This window comes from Pseudorca crassidens, chromosome 2 (genome assembly GCF_039906515.1).
Source record: "Pseudorca crassidens isolate mPseCra1 chromosome 2, mPseCra1.hap1, whole genome shotgun sequence".
NCBI classification, from domain to species: domain Eukaryota; kingdom Metazoa; phylum Chordata; class Mammalia; order Artiodactyla; family Delphinidae; genus Pseudorca; species Pseudorca crassidens.
The window spans coordinates 141,902,549-141,924,571 of record NC_090297.1 but is presented as its reverse complement, the minus strand read 5'-3'; the positions used below and the strand labels follow the sequence as shown (position 1 = coordinate 141,924,571).

Here is a 22,023-nt window from a genome sequence, read left to right as displayed (position 1 = left end):
ATTTTGTTCTGTGTGTTCTTGAGAGCAGACACTCAGCTTTTGTTGGTTTTTGGTGTATGTGAGGAATGATTCCTGTCCTAAATCACTAAAAGCTTCAGTGGAAATAAAGAGGCGTTTAAAGTAGTGATTTCAAAAGGTGGGGGAGGGCCGGAGGCCCAAAGTGTCATTTTCCAACGTCAGATATAACATTTGGTACCTCTCAACAGGAAAATAAGAGACAGGGAATGCTGAGACCAGACTTCTTTGATATTTCTTCAGTCAAGCATATGGGTTTGAGAGAAAACCCTGGATTTATAATAGTGTCTCTATTAGGCAATATCACGATGAATTACAGTCTAACATTACGAGAGGGCTGAGGCAATGAGCATGGCAAACTTGTTAAATCCCTCTGCTATCAATCAGCTCTGTGACCCTGGGCAAGACACTTTACTTTTCCGGGCCTTAGGTTTTTGTTTTTCTCTATAATTCTTTTCTTCCTCATATGCAAGAAGAAATTAACAAGTTCACAGATATAATTTCATTCATTCATTCATTGAACATTTGTATTGATCGTCTACTTTTGTGCCAGACTAATTACAGGGTGCCGAGGATTTAGTGCCAAGCAAAACTAGACTTGGTTGCTACACTCTTGGAGTTTACATTCTAGTGGGAAGAGATATGCATTATTCAAAACTCATAAAAAGAAAAATATAAATGTAATAACTTTAAAGGGGAGAAATGCGTTGAGCCATGCAAGCATTTAAAAGGGGGAATTGAGCTAGTCCACCATGGGTGTTATATTTTGTGCAAGGGATAGTCTAGGAAAAAGAAACATTTATGACAAGATTTTTTTTCACTCAAAAATAGTTTTATTGAGCCGCCTAGAGGAAATCTTATATCCTTATTTCGTGATATGGCAAAAAAAATTTTAGTAGCTTATATAAGAACTCCTTGTAGGTAGAAACCCAATTTTGTAGAGAGAAGCCAAGCTTCTGAGAACTAAGTATGGATGGACTTCTGTGTGAGTGAGAAAATGGGACACATTTGTGAGCAGGCTTGAAGGTGTAGGATGATAAGAGGGAATGGGTGGGAGCCAAGATGACACAGATGTGAGGCAGTATGAGATGTGCCTCAGGATCCCTTAAGTTTTAAAGCTATTCACTTCACATAGTGCTTCAATGGACATTGATGGAGAGGTTGGACTTTGCAACTCTAGGTAACAGGCCAAGAAACAGAGACCCTTAAGGATGTAAACTGTCAGAAAGCTACAGAAAGCAAGGCTGGGGTCTCTTTGGACTCTCGCAAAGGTTTGGTACTGAATTTAATGTGAAAAGTTCAATAAGATTTCTGTGAGGCAAGTGGGTTCAGCATACATCAGAATTATACTACATGTTAAATTATGTGCTATATTCAATAGAAGAATGCCAAAGAGAAAATTTGCTCTGCTTTTTAGCTACTAAAATGGTATCTGATGTCTCTGGTGACTATACTCAAATCCTCTGAGCCTCATCTCCACGTGGGCTTCAGTTCACCTCATGATAGCTTCTGTTATGTGCCCATTTCTTCCTACAGCCACTGGTGGAAGCCTGCTCTCTTAACAAGGATTTGTATGTACCTGGAAATTAGGGGATTAATGCCTCTGGGAGCATCCTTTGTGGAGTGTGGGAACAGATGGATAAATTCATCCCCAGTTGACCCTCAGGTGAATAGTTCTAAGATGCATTAGTATACTTTTTATAAATTCCCCTGCAAGACCAAGCCCCAGTTGCCCACAGAAGTGACCTCAAAATTAGCTTTTCCCTCCTCCTTAACTCTTCTCATTCCCTCTCTCCTGCTTCTTGGAATTGCTCCTCAACTGGACTACCTGGATACAAGTCCTCATATCAGGCTCTGTTTTTGGGGGGAACCCAAAAGACAATGAACGGTAAAACCTGTGCATATTTGAAAAGAAGTAATATGGATGCAGCCAATCTGTCTTTCCATTCCTGGGTTTGTTTATGACTTTCTAAATTCCAAAGTACTATTATTATTGCATTTCATCCTTGAATTTATTCTGAAAGTAAGAATTATTATTATCCCCATTGTACAGATAGAGAAATTAAGGCTCAAAGGGAAGAAGTGAAAAGTAACTTGCTCGATGTCACATGGATGTTGCCCACATAGAGCTAAAATTGGTTATTCCATAGTCAGTACAACCTTCATGGAATGCCTACTGTGTGTCATGCCCTGGGCTAGCCATGGGACCATGTTGTTCCTCTTTCCCCTGGGCCTTCTCTCCAGATCTCTGTAGGATCTCTTTTCTACTTGGGCTGATCTAGGCCTGATCCAGTCAAGAGGGGCACTCTAGACTCCAATGCCTCTAGCCTCTGGAAGGACTGGTGTATAGGATACTAAGATTGCTTTCTTCTTGGAGTTGCTCTTGCCCCAGGGGCCAGAGATCCAATCCCTTCATCCCCCACCTCAGGGGTATCTTCACCTACTTTATTTTGCTCTTTACTCTCTCAGCCAAATGGCGCAGGACCAACAATTCTGAAAAGATTCCTCTTCGAAAAGATTGCCCTGGTGGCTTTACTTGCCTGACCTCTCTGCTTGGTAAGTGCTGAAAGCTTGTGATTGAAATTATTTTACTGGAGTTATCTCAAGTCTGTATAGGCCGTGGTCTCTCCTCAATGTTTTGAAGTGTGTTGACTCTTACATAGGCTGTGAGTGAATATTAAATTATTCTTCCCCCACAGGCAGCAATGAATCAAGTACAAATGGTCTGATTTCTGAAATGATCCATAAAGCTAAGTAAATGGTACTGATCTGGATCAATAATACTGGACTATCAACCCACAAATTAATATGCATGCCTTGATTTAGAATTGGGCAATAAGAAAGATAAAAGCAAAATCATTTAAAACATCTGGATTGTTTTGCTATCTATATTTTGAAAGTATACTGTAAATGGCATTAGAAGTTTGCCTTATTTTCTACCCAACATGACATAAAATAACACACATATAAAAAACTGTCAAATGGACATCTTTCTTATAATATGCCTCTACTATTAGCAGAGCAACTAAAAAAGAGCTTTGGTTTCAGGCCCCATAACATTTAAGAGAAAAAATATTTTAAACTAAAATATATTTTAAGCTAAAAGTCTTCAAGGTACTCATCTCATTTATATATAATTTTAAGAGTCTGAAACCCTGCTTTCCTGAAGGATTATTGTTCTTACTGATCATTTTCCAAAGTATATGGCTGCTATTTTATAGAGTTCATATTTATTACTTTGTGTAAAGCTCTTTTCCCCGCTAGCAAAGAACAAAACAAAACCGTAAAAAGCAAACAAAAATTCTGGGGTTTATAAATTCTTTATGTTCATATCTTGTGTCAGAATGTCACCACATAGTACTTAAGGATTTTATGTGGTGTGGAATTTTATATGGAATAGTAAAGGGAAATAAATGATCATAGATATATGTCATATATATATATTACTATATATTTATATATAAAACTATATTTGTATAACTGTATATATATAACATATAGATATATATAAAATTATACACACACATATACATACACAGATGTCTTACCCTGGATTCCCTTGAAGAATCCCAGGGTAACTAGAGGAAAAAGGCAAGTGTGGCAGATAACAATGGGAAGCAAATACAAGATGATATGGTACCACACTGACCACTGCTTCACAAAGAGCCATAAAGAGACATAGCCATTCCATCAGCTGTGCACCTGCTTGGCCATATGTGATATTGCTTGCACAGACGGCATGGCAAAATCTTGTATCTGAACAGCCCATCTCAGGGAAGAAGTGAGATGATATTTATCTACCAGCTCTCTTCCATCTTCTGTTTCCTGTTGGTCACAATTTGCTTCACGAGAGTTGATTCACCTACATTTAGAAAATTCTATCATCTGGTCCCTTCGGCAGCTTTGGGGAAGCCAGATCCCCCTCCATGTGATGTGTGCTTCTGGAATCTAAGTCTGGAAATGGTGGAAGGAACCAGGGACTTAAGACATGTTGCTTGTTTGGCCTCAGGTATAAAATCATGCATCAGACCCACAAGTAGATCTCAAGGTCAGCAGCTGAGATGGAGGAAGTTGCTGAGGGCCTGGGAGACAGGTGAGGTCAAGAGAATATAGATAGGAACATAAGATGTGATTAATACAACATCAATCAATCAATCAACCATCCATCCAACCAATCAATCAACCTCCAGATACAACATAATATATAATGCATTCTCTTAATGCTCTGCATTAAAGGAGGAAAAAGAAGTATGTATAAGCTTGTATAGAATATAATATGAAAATATGCTAAGGTTTGGAATGGGTGTTTGTATTTCCTGAGAGCCAAGTTAAAAGTCTGAAAACAGAGTACTGCAAGATGTATTTGGGAGACCTGGCTTAGGAAGCTAAAGAAAACCATCTTTGCCTGTCATCCCCCCTTTTGTCCTTGGGTTAACCACTTGCAGTAAAAGTATGTTTGTCTGGAGGTAGACAGGTTAGTTTTCCAAACAATGCCGAGAATCAGAGGCCTAGTAAGAGTTGTCTTCCCAGAGCAGAAGAAATAGTTAGATCCGTCGATTTCAAAGAGCTTCCCTCCGGGCTGTCTATAGAGTAAACAAAAAGAGGTAAGACGCCAACAGTGCAAGTGGAGAAGTTGAATCAATAAACTTGAAATTCAGAAAACTGCAGTGTGAATAACAGTCTTTCAGATAAACAAGGCTGAGAATTATAAGTGCTTAATTTATGTGTATCTTCTAGGTGCTATAGGAAGAGATCTATATAGGAAAACGTGCATTCTAGAAATCAACAACATGAGGGATCAAAATAAAATTATTAGACCAATATCCTTATAAGCAGAAAGCTATTATGTAATAAAGTGTCATGAACAGGTTGATTTTAAAAATAAGGGGCAGGTTTAGTCCCAATTTGTGTGCCTGGCATTTTACCCAGATCTGCCACAGTGGGTATCTTGGCAAGGGTTTCTTGATGTTGTGGCATTCAGGCATTTGGGGGCTTTGTGGGGACTTTACCTGAGCCACTATAAAGAAAAAATCCCACTAAAGATAAAAAGGCGTGTGATTTTAAAGGCCACGTCACGTGCTCCACTGGTTTTACACTTGAAACCCATTGGAACCATACTGGGAATGTCAATGCAGGTTTTTACCATTTTGGAAACACTTTGGTCTCTGAACTGTGATTAGCAATAACTAAATACAAGACATCAAACCTCCATGTTACTTGGAGGACTAAACATAGGTGTCTTCAATATACTTTGAATGTTCTTAATATTTGAAGAGACTTTTTTGAATCTGTGCATTTTATTTTTTTCAATCTTATTTTACAAATTCCTATTCTATAAATAACAGGGTGTTTTAGACAGAGAAACTTAAGGCGCTCTGCCGTTTGGTAATGAAATGAAGGGCAGAAGATTTAGAAAAGTTCATGTACCCAAACCCACAACAAACTAAAATTATAAATTCATGTCTAATGTGTCCAGTGGTCAGAGACTTTGTACTGATGCCAGAGTTGCCAAATTTTAATAAAACTGGACTTGAACATAAAAAAAAAAAATAAGGGGCAATTAACTTTAGGGTGGGATTCTGGAAGTACCCATTAGAGTTCCATATAAAGAATGGAAGAATCCAAACTCTTGAAACGCTAAAGCTTTCAGGAGATAAAAATATCTTTAGGAACCTTTTAATTGTGGGTTTGTCTAGAAAGATCCAACAGTTTCTGCATTATTTATATTCTGGTGGCAAATCACTTCTTACAATTTGTTAACGTAGGCCCTAAATATATATATATTTGCAGAGCCTGTTGAAGATAGAGATTGCTCCACAGAAATGAAACCTCTGCATCTGGAGTTTCACGCTCGTGGCCTGTGGGGTAAATCATGCCTACAGATGTTTTTCAAAGTGTTTTCAAAATCAGGAAAGATTACATAAAATTTTAGTATCTGGCCATACTAGGTGTTTGGTCCTTCATGGCCAATATTGGCTGGAGGTGAGTATAGCAAGTGTGCCCTTGATACTAGCGCTCTCCTGTTACCTCATTCTCACAACTCTATTCTATTGAAATCAAATCCATTGTCTCCTGTAGACAATTGCATCTGTTAACTGCATTCCTCCTCAAACAACCACCTTTAAGAAAATTACTCCAGAGAGACGTAACCCGAGTGTTCATCTTTTAACTCGTTAGTGCTTGCTAACTGGTTTCAGCACATTTGGTGGCTTTCTTTGGCTTTTATGTGTTCCTCATGGCCGTCTCTGGCCATACCTCCAACTTCGTCTCCAACACAGGTGCCATTTTGGTGTGTTGCCTGTGCATTCGTAGGGTACTTTCTACCCATTTCAATTTGAGATTCGGCTTTCATCTTCTGTCTTGGTGCTAAAAGCTAATTCTAGTCTCACAGGTTGATGCCTCCTGATATTGTCATAGGTTCATCCAAGTGACTGAATATGACTGGCTTCTTATTTTCAATATGCCTTTGGTATATAGATTGTATGAATGGCCCCAATTTTCCATGCGTCTCCGTATCCACATCCTTCGGTACTGAATCCCCGCCACCCTCGAACACACACACGAACTCTGGGCTTGGCAAGTTGACCCAGACAGAGGCATTAAAATGCACTTGTACTTTTACACTTCCTCTCTTGACTTTGATTGCCTTGAAAACATATTTAAGCTGGCCAGAGAGGGATATGAAAGACAGGTACAAGTGAAGACACAAGAAGAGCTCAGGTGTCCCAGCTGAGTCTATCCTATATCAGCCTGCAGAAAGCTGACCCCCAGACACATTAAAGATCACAGAGTCACCTACCTGATATGCAGCTGATGCCCAGATAAGGCCAGAATTGTCATGCTGACCTATAAAATAGTCAGCAATAATAAATGTCTATTATTTAAGCCGTTGAGTTTTGGAGTAGGTTTGTTACATAGCAATGACTAACTGATATAGCATCCCAATTAGTGAGATTTTGGTTGTATTTACCGTATAGTCTTCTCATGAGAAATGAACCTATAGGAAGAACTTGGGCAGCTACACACTTACCAATGTGCCAGGAAAATATTCTTATAATATTTTGAAGTTTCTCAGAAGCAAAATAATTGAAGGGTTACTTTGGGGTAGGTTGTTTTCATTTGGGAGAATGTAAACATGTCTCATCTAAAAACTGACTATGTTCTGGGGACATGCAAACCCAATATTTGTGTTGTAAATGGTGTTCCAAACCCATTGCCGCATAGGTAGGGGAATCTTGGGCTGGCATACAGAAAATATTTCCCAAGAAACCATTGCCTTCACTGTTACTTTGAGGTCTCTATGCAGAAATGTGATTGGAAATAAGTGCATTAGGGACCTCAGAAGGTTTGGCAGTGCATTTTAGATGCTTATCTGAGCCACACAAGTTAGGAATCTGGGATGGAAATCTCCTAAGAATAACCATTCTCACGAAATTTCCAATCCCTCTTTTTCTTTTGGCAGAATTTAAAATTCCATGGAAATGGCTCATGTCACAAGACTTCTGTGTGGTGTTGGCCAGCACCAGGAAGAAGAGTGGGCCAGGAAAGGAAAACCAAACCAATGTGGCTGCTTCTTTTCACACCTTTGAAAAGGTTTGGGTTTGGCTCAAACCGAGAAAGAGCACTTGGGGTTTTTATTTTGTGCCAACTCCTTGAAATACCATTCACCTGACTCATGGAGCTTTGAGCATCGGGAGGAAACAAGCCCTTAACCACCATTAACCACTTCCTTATCTCTCAACCCCACACTAACCAAACATTCGTGAATCCCAACGTGACTTTCATCCCAGCAGCTTCCACCCTCTCCATCCTCCAGGTTGCTCCATCTGCTTTCTCATATGCAAATATATAAGGTCAGCAAATGCTCATGGGTTAAGACTTTTTCATCACCTAGTCTAATTCTAAGATGCTAATTTAAAGAGATCTTAACTTCTAGACCCTAGAATCATTTACAGCACTGAATTACTTGACAGTGAATAATATGGTAATATTTGGATTCAAAATGCAGAAACTCTTTCCCACGAAGTTAAAACAGGCTAAGAGTAACCTGATTTAGTTTATTTTTCAAGTTGCCAGTGGCTGGGTACTTCATCAGATTATAGCCTGAGATGGTACTAATGAAGCAAAGGTCAGGGGTTCACATCTCTGTCTGGTTCAATTAGCATTATTATTTTTCACATTCCCCTTCCATTACCCTCACTCTCAGCCAAGTCTCCTACAAATTAGCGCAACTGTGCAAAGGGATGTCCAAGAAAGAGAGCATAGAAAGGATTCAGTGAAAACTCACTCTTATTTCTGGAAAGCCCACTGACAGTTTATGTGCTGTATTGCTGCGTATGTGTACGTGTATAAGTCTGTGCATGGTGAGGATTGTTTTGGTATGTGCAGTTATAAATATGTGTCTGTCTATCGAATCTTTCTCGCTGTCATACGATTTGAAAAGCGTGCATTGTTTTAGTCAGGTGGAAGGATTATGTTACCTGAATACCGGTATTTAATGTACATTATCACTTTTATTATCATATCAAAACCAGATGTTTAAAATTTGGGCTAGAAATTCCATAACACGGATTGTATTACCTCAGGGTCACCCTACCACCTAATGCTCACTGCTCAGCTGGTATTTTGTTATGGCTCTAATAGAGCAATAATGTGCTTCCACAAGTCTTAGTCTGATATTAGATGACATGTGGGCTAATTTTGGTGGGTTGAGCAGACGGGTAGGGGGTTATACAAACCAGAGCAATTTGCTTTCCCAACAATAAGAAAATATGTGAAGAATTATTGCTAATAGTCAAAGCTTCTCTCTCTCTCTCACTCTGGCTTTGGCTTGCTCTCTCTCCTTACTCTTACTCTCCCTTTCATTCTTTATCTTTGGCTCCTTTATTTAAAATTTGTTGTCATTTTTATTGTCTCCAAATGCCCCTCAAACTTACTCCAGAAACAGAAGCTACCTCTAATTACTAACTTTCTTATCTCAGCAAAAGCTCTTTGAAACCTTCCTCTTATTTGCCTTTCTTGCATTGCTTCTGTACTGATAAAATTAAAACAAGCAAGCTCAGAAAAGTGATAGCATTCTTGATTTAAGAAATTATAATCAATGCAATTTAGATAAGGTTTAAAAAAAGAAATAAGAGCCTATGTGGAACCAAGCCAACGACTCATCTGTTTGCATTAATAGGTTCCAGCAATGGTACTACAGGCACGGAAAGCCTGTTCGCCACTGCACTTAGCAAGCATATGAGCTTAAAAATAAACTTTGACAATGTAGATCTCTTTGTCCTTTCAGGAATGGAAAACATTATGTACTTCAAAGCATACTAAGCCTGATTTTAAAATATAGTTGGGATATTGTTACTGTGGCAATTGGGAGTGTCTTTAGGCTGCACACAGTACATGGATGCTTCGGGTGCAGTAGTACTTGAGTCACAAACTAGTGAGAGTAAATGACGCTGGCAATTTTGATATGCTCATTTATAAGGAAGAAACTTCTGTCTTTTAAGTTCTCTGGAGCACTGCAATATATTTCCTCCTTTCAATCAGGGAAATTTCTTCCTGAACCAAACTGCAAAAACAGAGTATTTGAGTAGCACATTTCACTTGCATACAGCAGCGTTTGTTCATTTTTGACTGTTTTTGGACAGGAAATCAATCTACAGGGTAACATTCACACATAAAAAGGAAACAATATGGGACAATGGCTTGTTAGTACAAGTGACTCTGCTTGGGAAATTACCGACAAGAAACCTTGGAGGAAGAACGGCATTAAAGATCAAAAGCATGATGACTCCTGATGAAAACATCCCCAAATGATGAACCCACAAGCAAGAAAGAACTTCTACTGTAAGTATTTTTGCAATAATCAAGTATCTTATTATTTTCAAAACTTCTAGCATATGTGGAGTAGATTTCCAAGCAAGTATTTGACGTAGGGAGTCTTCATTATAGACAAGTCTATAATTAAACTCAATGGGTGGTTCCAACAGAGGGTTAGTTACTGGAATTTTTTTGCATGATCTTGCAACACAAATAAACTGCACGTTGACGTGGGCATGTTTTATACAATAGGCATGTTATATCAGGCTTTTACTGTGTGATGTATTACTTCTGGCAATGCAAAATCGATCAACGTTAGTATCTGTAAATTCCATTACATTTGGATTCTGGTCATTTGAATGATGTTTACTTTGGTTTCATGTTATGGCTAACCCTGTAATCAATTTTTTTCATAAATAAATTGACACACATTATTTGTAATTTACTTAGAGAGAATATTAGCTCTTTCCTTAGTGAATCTAATTTGTATTGTAGGGAAGGGGTGGCTTAGAATTTTAGAAATGGCGAAGGAAAGGTATGATAGTTTAAAACTTGGGAACTAAGGCCTTTTAAAATCTTTACATTTCCATAATTTCTTGGGTAAGGAGTTTTGTTTGAAAATTGTTTAGATGTCTGTATATAAGACTTCTATATAACAATATTTAGTGTTCCATAGTAATATTGTTATGGTCTTGGAAATGTAAATCAAGCTCATCAACAGCATAATCCTATGTAATTATTAAGTATAGCTAAGTCTATCTTTAGTGCCTGGCATAGAGTACATACTTAATAAGTAGTTTTTAAATGTTGAATATATCCTGGTGTTGCATAATAGGACAGTTATCCTGATGGTACAGTAATCGTTTACATAACAGGAACTTACATGAACTTACACATGAACGTGATTGAATTGTTTAACAAAGAACTGTACAATAATAGGGTTACACTGTTTTGCTGTTTTCAAGAGGGGATTTCTTTAAAAACCAGTTTTCTAATTGATTTTTATTCTTGGTTGTTCTTCTTTTGAAATACAAAGAAGTTTGTCCAACTTACTGTTTATCTGAAGGGTAATGTTTTTGGAGCAAATCAATATGTAAAATATCAACTTATTTCCAATCAGTATGTAATTTCCAGGTGCTAGTTTGTGGCATTGAGACTCGGAATTAGCAATTTTGGAGCCCCCTCTGCTGAGGAATAATGGGTAGGTCAAGACACTGGCCTAGTCCTCAAATGGGGGAGATCATTTTTATAGGTGTAAGGGGCATGAAAATAAACTGAGAGGTGAGTGGATGGAGAGATTCTTGGAGTCAAACCAAGTGTTTCTGGAGTGACAGAAGAGAAGCAGAAAATATGGAGAAAGGCATTGAGTGGGAGAGAGCTGAAGAGGTAATGGAAACTCATTACAGATGCCATCTTTGTCTCATATGATGCCAGATAACACTATTCTAGTACTTCAATGTTTTCTAGATCACTTGCTATAGATACTTGTTAAACTAAACACATGTCCTTCTGCTACCACAAGTAGGAAACAAGAATGCTGTACACATGATTTTATTGCATCTTATTAGAAGTGATGGTGGGATCCTTTGGGTAGGAGATGATAGAAGCTGTAACTAAGCAACAATTATCATCAAGGTAAAAAGACTTTTGGATAATCATATATAACATTTGGATAAGCTTAAATTATCCCATTAACTACTCAGTTTAGTTTCCTACTTAGAGATGTATTTTAAAGTAATTTATCCAGACAGATCCATCAGAATGTAACTATAATTAGAATAAGATATTCTATAGGAATCATTTGGAAGTTCTTTTAAGAATTAGAAAGTTGGCTGATATTGTCTACGTGAGCATTTTTTCAGGCTAAAATCACCTGGATTTATTAGGTAGAATTCTGAGACCCCAGTCAAGAAATGATGCAATATTAGGGAAGTCTTTTAAGCCTTCCTTTTTAAGCAAAGGGAAGGCATTTGATTATAATCTGAAAGCCAAAGTATGGTAGAATGATTTTGAGAATTATCTTCAAAAGGAAAATATAGTCTTAGGATGTCCCTTCCTCCCCCCACCCCCAACCCCCCAACACCAATCAGGATATTGTTATTTATTTTTATTTTTATTTTTTTTAAAGAAGATGTTGGGAGTAGGAGTTTATTAATTAATTTACTTATTTTTGCTGTGTTGGGTCTTCGTTTCTGTGCGAGGGCTTTCTCTAGTTGTGGCAAGCGGGGGCCACTCTTCATCGCGGTGCGCGGGCCTCTCACTATCGCGGCCTCTCTTGTTGTGGAGCACAGGCTCAAGACGCGCAGGCTCAGTAGTTGTGGCTCACCAGCCTAGTTGCTCCGTGGCATGTGGGATCCTCCCAGACCAGGGCTCGAACCCGTGTCCCCTGCATTAGCAGGCAGATTCTCAACCACTGCGCCACCAGGGAAGCCCAGGATATAGTTATTGATAACAAATGAAAATTTGAATTTTTATGGCACATTATATTTTTCCTAGTTAGTTGTTTGACATCAGAAATATCTGTTGCCAGAACTGTCTAAAGATTTGCTGTATCAGGAGGAATAAACTCCCTACCACTGGTAGATGAGGAGGTTCAATGTGGAGGGAAAAGCAAGTATTTTGAATCAGACAAATGTGTATTGGAATTCCAGATTCCTCACTTATAAACCAGGTGACCTTGAGCAAATTACTTGAACTCTAAGCATCTGGTTCCCCATAAATGGGGTTAATAATTTGTGCCTCTTAGAATTATCGTAAAGATTAAATTAGATAATTTACGTTAACTGCTTGGCCTGTAAGATGGTTAAACTACATGAGCTTTAGAGACTTTTCTAAAATTGTCATTCTAGTCATTCTAGATGTTTAAAATAACCTAAATTCCTAGCTTGTGCTAAATGCTATCCAAAGATGCAACTCAATAGAAATATCTGTTCTCCACCTAGTGAGCTCCTCATATAAGAAAATTGTAAAGCAAAGCTATTACAAGTGTAGTAAAAGAATAAGGCATTCCTGGGATAAACCCCCCTTGATCATGGTGTACGATCCTTTTAATGTGCTGCTGGATTCTGTTTGCTAGTATTTTCTTGAGGATTTTTGTATCTATATTCATTAGTGATATTGGCCAGTAGTTTTCTGTTTTTGTGACATCTTTGTCTGGTTTTGGTATCAGGGTGATGGTGGCCTCATAGAATGAGTTTGAGAGTGTTCCTCCCTTTGCTATACTTTGGAAGAGTTTGAGAAGGATAGGTGTTAGCTCTTTTCTGAATGTTTGATAGAATTCACCTGTGAAGCCATCTGGTCCTAGGCATTTGTTTGTTGGAAGATTTTTAATCACAGTTTCAAGTTCGGTTCTTGTGATTCGTCTGTTTATATTTCCTATTTCTTCCTGGTTCAGTCTCGGAAAGTTGTGCTTTTCTAAGAATTTGTCCACTTCTTCCAGGTTATCCATTGTATTGGCATATAGTTGCTTGTAATAATGCAAGGATTCTTCAATATACACAAATCAATCAATATGATAAACCATATTAACAAATTGAAGGAGAAAAACCATATGATCATCTCAATAGATGCAGAAAAAGCTTTTGACAAAATTCAACACCCATGTATGATAAAAACCCTCCAGAAAGTAGACATAGAGGGAACTTACCTCAACATAATAAAGGCCATATATGACAAACCCACAGCCAACATCGTTCTCAATGGTGAAAAACTGAAACCATTTCCTCTAAGATCAGGAACAAGACAAGACTGTCCACTCTCATCGCTATTATTCAACATAGTTTTGGAAGTTTTAGGCACAGCAATCAGAGAAGAAAAAGAAATAAAAGGAACACAAATTGGAAAAGAAGAAGTAAAGCTGTCACTGTTTGCCGAAGACATGATACTATATAGAGAGAATCCTAAAGATGCTACCAGAAAACTACTAGAGCTAATCAATGAATTTGGTAAAGTAGCAGGAACCAAAATTAATGCACAGAAATCTCTTGCATTCCTATACACTAATGATGAAAAATATAAAAGAGAAATTAAGGAAACACTCCCATTTACCATTGAAACAAGAAGACTAAAATACCTAAGCATAAACCTACCTAAGGAGACAAAAGACCTGTATGCAGAAAACCATAAGACACTGATGAAATAAATTAAAGATGATACAAACAGATGGAGAGATATACCATGTTCTTGGATTTGAGGAATCAACATTGTGAAAATGACTATAGGACCCAAAGCAATCTACATATTCAATGCAACCCCTATCAAACTACCAATGGCATTTTTCACAGAACTAGAACAAAAAATTTCACAATTTGTATGGAATCACAAAAGACCCCGAATAACCAAAGCAATCTTGAGAAAGAAAAACGGAGCTGGAGGAATCAGCCTCCCTGAGTTCAGACTATACTACAAAACTACGGTAATCAAGACAGTATGGTACTGACAGAAAAACAGAAATATAGATCAATGGAACAGGATAGAAAGCCCAGAGATAAACTGACACACACCTGGTCACCTTATTTTTGATAAAGGAGGCAAGAATATCCAATGGAGAAAAGACAGCTTCTTCAATTGGTGGTGCTGGGAAAACTGGACAGCTACATGTAAAAGAATGAAGTTAGAACACTCCCTAACACCATACACAAAAATAAACTCAAAATGGATTAAAGACCTAAATATAAGGCCAGACACTATAAAACTCTTAGAAGAAAACATAGGCAGAACACTCTATGACATAAATCACAGCAAGATCATTTTTGACCCACCTCCTAGAGAAACGGAAATAAAAACACAAATAAACAAATGGGATCTAATGAAACTTAAAAGCTTTTGCACAGCAAAGGAAACCATAAACAAGACGAAAAGACAACCCTCAGAATGGGAGAAAATATTTGCAAATGAAGCCACTGACAGAGGATTAATCTCCAAAATTTACAAGCAACTCATGCAGCTCAATATCAGAAAAACAAACAACCCAATGCAAAAATGGGCAGAAGACCTAAATAGACATTTCTCCAAAGAAGATACACAGATTGCCAACAAACACATGAAAGGATGCTCAACATCACTAATCATTAGAGAAATGCAAATCAAAAGTACAATGAGGTATCACCTCACACCCGTCAGAATGGCCATCATCAAAAATATCTACAAACAGTAAATGTTGGAGAGGGTGTGGAGAAAAGGGAACCCTCTTGCACTGTTGATGGGAATGTAAATTGATACAGCCACTATGGAGAAGAGTATGGAGGCTCCTTAAAAAACTAAAAATAGAACTACCATACGACCCAGCAATCCCACTACTGGGCATATACCTGGAGAAAACCATAATTCAAAAACAGTCATGTACCACAATGTTCACTGCAGCTCTATTTACAATAGCCAGGACATGGAAGCAACCTAAGTGTTCATCAACAGATGAATGGATAAAGAAAATGTGGCACATATATACAATGGAATATTACTCAGCCATAAAAAGAAATGAAATTGAGTTATCTGTAGTGAGGTGGATAGACCTAGAGACTGTCATACAGAGTGAAGTAAGTCAGAAAGAGAAAAATAAATACCCTAAGCTAACACATATATATGGAATCTAAAAACAAACAAACAAAATATGGTTCTGAAGAACGTAGGGGCAGGACAAGAATAAAGACGCAGACGTAGAGAATGGCCTTGAGGTCACAGGGTGGAGAAAGGGTAAGCTGGGACAAAGTGAGAGAGTGGCATGGACATATATACAATACCAAATGTAAAATAGATAGCTAGTGGGATGCAGCCGCGTAGCACAAGGAGATCAGCTCGGTGCTTTGTGACCACCTAGAGGGGTGGGATAGGGAGGGTGGGAGGGAGACACAAGAGGGAGACGATATGGCGATATGTGTATATGTATAGCTGATTCACTTTTTTATAAAGCAGAAACTAACACACCATTGTAAAGCAATTATACTCCAATAAAGATGTTAAAAAAATTAAAAAAAATAAACAAAACAAACAAAAAAAGAATAAGGCAATCAGAATGCATGGCTTGAAAGTAATAAAGTTTTTTTGTGGTGTTTTTTGATGTGTTAGGTGGTGTAAATTAATTTGACGGACTGTTCTATAGTCTTTGATGACTAAGATAGTGGAAACACTGGACAATTAATTCCCCCTTTCATCCTCTGTTAAATCATTGTAGGAAACCCACCATAGCCAGCAAGGTCATTCTCATGATAAATGGTTTTGGAGAGTTTAAGGACAGAAAATTGTTCCTCTTCAAAATGTTTCCTATGACATCTTCCCTTGGTGCCTGCAAAAGTCCAAGTTTTAAGTGGATGGTGTATGTCGATGATTTAATTTATTGTGTCCATTTGTTACCAGCGTAAGCACAAAGCACTTGGCAGAACCATCATTTTTACACTACTGTTTATACTAGCTTAAGCAATGTTTGCGCATCACAGATATGAAATAACAATCTAGCTGTTAGATTTACTAGCTGGAAAATTACTATGTATTTGGGAGAGTGTCAGCAGTGGCTCTTAAAAAAATATTATCTTGCATCTGTCTAGTGCCATTTTCTTTTTAAAGTGTTTCTACATATATAATTTCATTTTTTTCTCACCTCTGAAAGAGAGGGTTGCACATTAACTTCATTTACTGCATAATATGAATAATAAGTCAGAGATTAGGCAGAATTGTCTAAGGAGAAGATCAAATATGAAATAAGACTTTGCATCTAGTGTAATTTATCTGATGGTTTGATGACTATCTCTGATTTTTATCTAGAAATATATGATTCATCTGCTTCTCTCATGCCTTAATAGGACCCTTAAACTTGAGCACTAATTAACACTTACCTTGTTTTGTGCCTTCTACAGAGACCCAACCAATCAGGCACACAAAAAGAGATACTGCAACTAGGTTCAACCCCAGTTAGGTGTGCAGAAAACCTGCGTGTCTGGAATTCTCTGACTCCTATACTATCAGTGTATCCCAGACACTTCTAGAGAGTAAAGGTGCTGATATTTGCTCATTAAATTTGTTGTTTTACAAGGGAGTCAAGGCCACAGGCACACTCTTGGCCATCTTCCTTGTCTAAAATGACATGGATTTGGACAATTTTATTTTATATATCTTATTTTATTTATATACTATATAAATAAATTTATTTATTTATATATTTGTATATATATTTGTGTGTGTATATAAATAAATAAATACACACACACATACTCACGCACGCACGCACACACGCACACACGCACACACACACACGTATAACCAATTAACAAATTGGCAGTATCAGGTAAAACTCTGCTCTGTAGCTCCTCAAAGACAGATAAGCTACATCTTATAGGCATAGATCTTGAGACTCAGGGTATGGTTATATCTGTTGATTTGTGTCTAATAATCAGAAGTCTTCTTGGTATGATTGAAGATTTTAGCCAGTAAGAACCACAATTTCAGGTGCAAGAGAAAACCAGAAAACTATATAGCAGCAGGGTCCAAATATCTTACACAAGTTATGCACTTGGTGATTTTGAAATGTGTTGATTTTTTCTCAGCAGCTCCGTCTGTGCAACATTCTTTTAGCTCAGTTCTTAATTTTCATTTAATAGCTTAACGTTGCCACATGTTCTGTATAATACTTTTGGTTGATGGCATTTTATGAAAATATCGGCTCGAAGAGGAAATCTTGGAATTGAGGGGTTAGATGCAGTTTGAATTGAATAGATTGAAACTTAGAGAAAACCTTATTCTGTGAGAATATGGCTCACATAGGGTTATCCTTATTACTCCTCCCTCGTGTGAGAGAAACAACCTCTAAGGTTAGACTTGGTGCAGCAGAGCTAATGGAGGTGCAGTTACAGGTCATTGAATTGTATGATGCCAAAATGTTTAGTTTTCACTAGGCTGTTTTTGTTGTTTTGAAACCCGAGGTGAGAGGTCAAGATAAATTGAACAGTCATGTATAAAAGCAGACGGTAAACTTTCCACACCTTGACATTTTAGAGTTCTGAGTAGTGCAATCTTGGAAAAGTTTTTGCTTCTTTTCCTTTATGTTTTTAAGATTCGTTTTATTTTTGAGAAAGGTACAGGATTCTCTCTTCTTCAGGGTAAGATAGTCTGCTCACAAAACACAGATTTTTATTTTGTATATATATTTTAAACTATTAAAAACCTACATAAAGTAAAATTCACTAATTTTTGTGTGCATAGATCTGCAAGTTTCCACAAATGTATAGAGTCTTGTAACCATCACCACAATCAAGATAAAGAACAGCTCCTTCATTGCCAGAACATTCCCTCATGCTGCCTGTTCGTAGTAAAAGCCTCCCCCATCCCTAATCCCTGGGAACACTTACCTGTTTTTATCTCTATAGTTTTGCCTTTTCCAGAAAGTCATATAAGTGAAATAATACAGTTTGCACCTTCTGAGTCTGGTTTCTTTCACTGAGCAGAATGCATTTGTGACTCATCCATGTCTATCAATAGTTTGTTTCTTTTTATTGCCAAGCAATATTTTATTGTACCAGAGTTTGTTGGTTTATTCACCGATGAAGAACATTCAGGCTGTTTCCAGTTTTTGGTGATTATAAACAATGCTGCTCTAAACGTGATACACTGTAAATGCAGGTTTTTGTGTGAATGTAAGTTTTCATTTTTCTAGGGTAAATGAATTCCTAGGAATGGGATTGCAGAATATTGTAAATGTACATTTAACTTTATAAGAAACTGCCAAACTGTCTTCCAAACCGACTTTAGCAATTTGCATTCCGACCAGCAATGTATAAGAGTTCTAGTTTCTTGGCCTCCTTGTCAGCACTTGGCATTATCAGTCAGGTTGTTGTTTGTTTTGTTGTTTTTATTTCTTATCCATTCTAAGAAGAGCGTAATGGCATCTCATTATGGTTTTTAGATGATGAGCTTATTTTTTCACGTGCTTATTTGTGATCTGAATATCTTGTTTGGTGAAATGCTCAAATCTCTTGTCCATTTTTCATTGGATATTTGTTTTCTTATTGTTATTCTGAGAGTTCTTTTAAAATTATGGGTATAAATCCTTTGTTGGATTTGTAATTTGAAGATATTTCCTGTAGTTTACCTTTCACTTTCTTAACCATTTTTTATAGAGAAAGCTGTTCTAGTTATGATGAGATATAATTGATCTATTTTTTTCTCTTATGGATCAAGCTCTCAGTGTTATGTCTAAGAATTCTATTCCTAAACCAAACTCATGAGCATTTTCTCCTGTGTTTTCTTTTGTCAGAAGATTTGTAATTTTATGTTTTACATCTAGGTCCATGATCCACTTTAATTTTTTTATAAGTTATGAAGAGTGGCTTGAGGCATATAGTTTTGCATATGAATATCCAATTGTTTCAGCACTGTTTGTGGAAAAAACCTATCTTTTATCCATAGAATTGCCTTTGTACTTGTATCAAAAGTCAGTTGACTGTTATTTTTGTAGGTCTATTTCTAGACTCTCTATTTTGTCCCATTAATTTATGTGTGTATACTTTCACTAATACCATACTGTCTTAATTAGTATAACTTTACAGTAAGTCATAAAACCAGATAATGTAAGGCCTCTAAATTTGTTCTTCTTTCTCAAAGTTGTTTTCTACATCCTTTGTCTTTCTATATAAAATTTTGACAATACCTATAAAAATCTTGCTGCAAGTTTGATTGGGATAAGAGGTAACTCTGTAGATAAATTTGGGGAACATTGACATCTCAATGATATTTGACCCATTTAATCCACTTATTTAGCTCTTGATTTCTTTCATCAGTATTTTTTATTTTTTATCATGTAGACTACATTTTTTGTTAGATTCATACCTAGGTATTTCATTTTTGGGAGCTCTTATAAGTGGTACTTTACAAATTATATTTCTTATTTTTATTGCTGGTATATAGGTATATGTTAGATTGTTTTTGTGTATTGACATTTATCTTGCAAATTTGCTAAGCTCATTTCTTAGTTCTAGGAGCTTTACCTGGACGTTTTTTAGATTTTTTTATTTAGATCATACAGTGTAGGAATAGAGACAGTTTTATTTATTTATTTTCTTTCCAATACATGTGCCTTTTATTTCTTTTACTTGCCTTATTGTACTGGCTAGGGCTTTCAGTACTATGTTGAGTAGGAGTGGTGAGAACAAACATCTTTGACTTGTTCCTGATCTTAGGTGGAAAATATTGAATCATCATCATTAGATATGGTGTTAGCTATAGGACTTTTTGTAGATATCCTTTATCAGGTTAAATAAGTTTCTTTCTATTATAATCATTATAATATATGATGCAGTTTGCTAAGAGTTTTTATTATGGGTGGATTTTAATTTTTTTCAAATCCTTTTTCTGCATCTATTGATATGGTCATGTGGGCCAAAAATATTTTAAATGTAGTCAGTAATCATATTGCTGTAATATTAATGTTGTTATCTTGAGATTATTCTACATGTAACATGAATTTAAAAAATGAGTAATTATGGTATACTCTAATTTTATCATCTTTTGTGACCTTGAGAAGCAGGATTCTTATGGAAAAAATGAGATACAGATGATATGGAAGAAGTTAAGCATAAACGTTTTAGTACTGAATTTGAATTGGAAATATCAGTATTAACATAAGGTATTTAATATACACACATATATAATATATATATGCAGTTGAGAACATATGTAATAGAGTAGATATGTAATATAGTATGTATGATATAGATATAGTTATAAATATATTTCTCAGCTGTGTCCACTGGAAGGGCTTTGAAAAAATTACCAAGCACCCAATAACAATGAGAATCTTTAGCACCAAAATTGTGGTCTTGATATACTGTTTTCCCACTAAAGAAGCTAAGATAGCTTTGGGAAATGTGTGGTGGATCCAAGTGTGGATAAAGATATGCAGAAAATGAACATGGAACATCTTATATCATATAGTGAAAAGGCCCTTAAGGCTAATAGGGCTGTATCATTGATTCATGAATATGAAACCAATTTTAAAAGGCTACTATTAGCTAAAAATGAGACAATTTGAACAGGATAATAATTGCAATGAACTAAATCCATCAAATGTTTAAATCCATGAGTTCATAATGATAAGAAAAATTAATTGGAGATTCAGGGAAGACCTTTTAAAAGTGACAGTTTAGCTGAAATTGAGGGATAAGTAGGAAAGAGCTAGTGAAGACAATGGAAGGAATATACGTGCACAGCCAGAGGATGGGAAGAACTTTGTCCTGTGTAGCAGGAAGACAGTGAGTGAAAGGGAGAGAGGTTCAAAATGAGATTGGAGAAATATACAGGACCAATCATTCAGGGCCATGTAGTCAAGCTTAGGAGTTCATCTTTCATTTTAAAAGCAATAGAAACTTCTTGAAAAGTTTTATGTAGCGAAGGGGCATAATCAGACTTACAGCTTTAAAAGATCGCTCTGACTGCTACATGGCCAATGAATTGGAGGAGTTAAGAGCAAAATCAGAGAGAGAGAGAGAGAGAGAGAAAGAGAGAGAAAGAAAGACAGAGAGTGTTAGGAGCCACTGCAAGTGAGAGATGAAGCTGGCTAGGTCTGGTAAGCACCCATGGAATGCAGTTCTCTTTCAACATGGAAAAAAAAGGAATCTAAGAAATACTTATCGCTCTTTGGGTATTTTATAATCTTCTACCTCCTAAGTACCTGAGAAAATGAGCCCTTTTATCCTTATTCCACTATTATCAATAACTGGTTTAGTATGGTTTCCTCCAACAGAACCTAGACTCCATGTAAATTTATAATAAAAAAGAAACAAACACAGATATAGAGAACAAACTAGTGGTTACCAATGGGAAGAAGGAAGGGGGGGTGGTAATATAGGGTTAGGAAATTAAGAGGTACAAACTATTATGTATAAAATAAGCTACAGGGATATATTGTACAACACAGGGAATATAGCCAATATTTTATAATAACTATAAATGGAATATAACTTTTAAAAATTGTGAATCACTATATTATACACCTATAACTTATACATCAACTATACTTCAATTTAAAAAAAAGAAAAAAATTAGGAAGCCCTTTTCTGTCTGATAGAGTGATATCACTTTGCTTTTAAAGTCTTCTGAGTGGATAAAATTACCTACTTTTACAGTTTGTTTTTGTCTTTTCTGAAGCAAAATATAGACTTTTCAAAAAATAAGATGCAATTAGAGACTGTGTTTCTTACTGAGTTCACA

The 22,023-nt window shown here is 36.6% G+C and overlaps 1 protein-coding gene across 1 annotated transcript in view; it reads left to right on the top strand.

Moving 5' to 3' along the window:
- The first annotated feature begins 9,496 nt into the window (after positions 1 to 9,496).
- The window catches only part of KCNK2 (potassium two pore domain channel subfamily K member 2), a 231,246-nt gene continuing 218,719 nt past the window's right edge, over positions 9,497 to 22,023 (top strand). Inside the window, exon 1 of the mRNA XM_067728960.1 lies at positions 9,497 to 9,858. Within this exon, the coding sequence (XP_067585061.1) occupies positions 9,825 to 9,858 (34 nt within the window). The 5' untranslated portion in view covers positions 9,497 to 9,824. The remainder of the gene's footprint in view (positions 9,859 to 22,023) is intronic.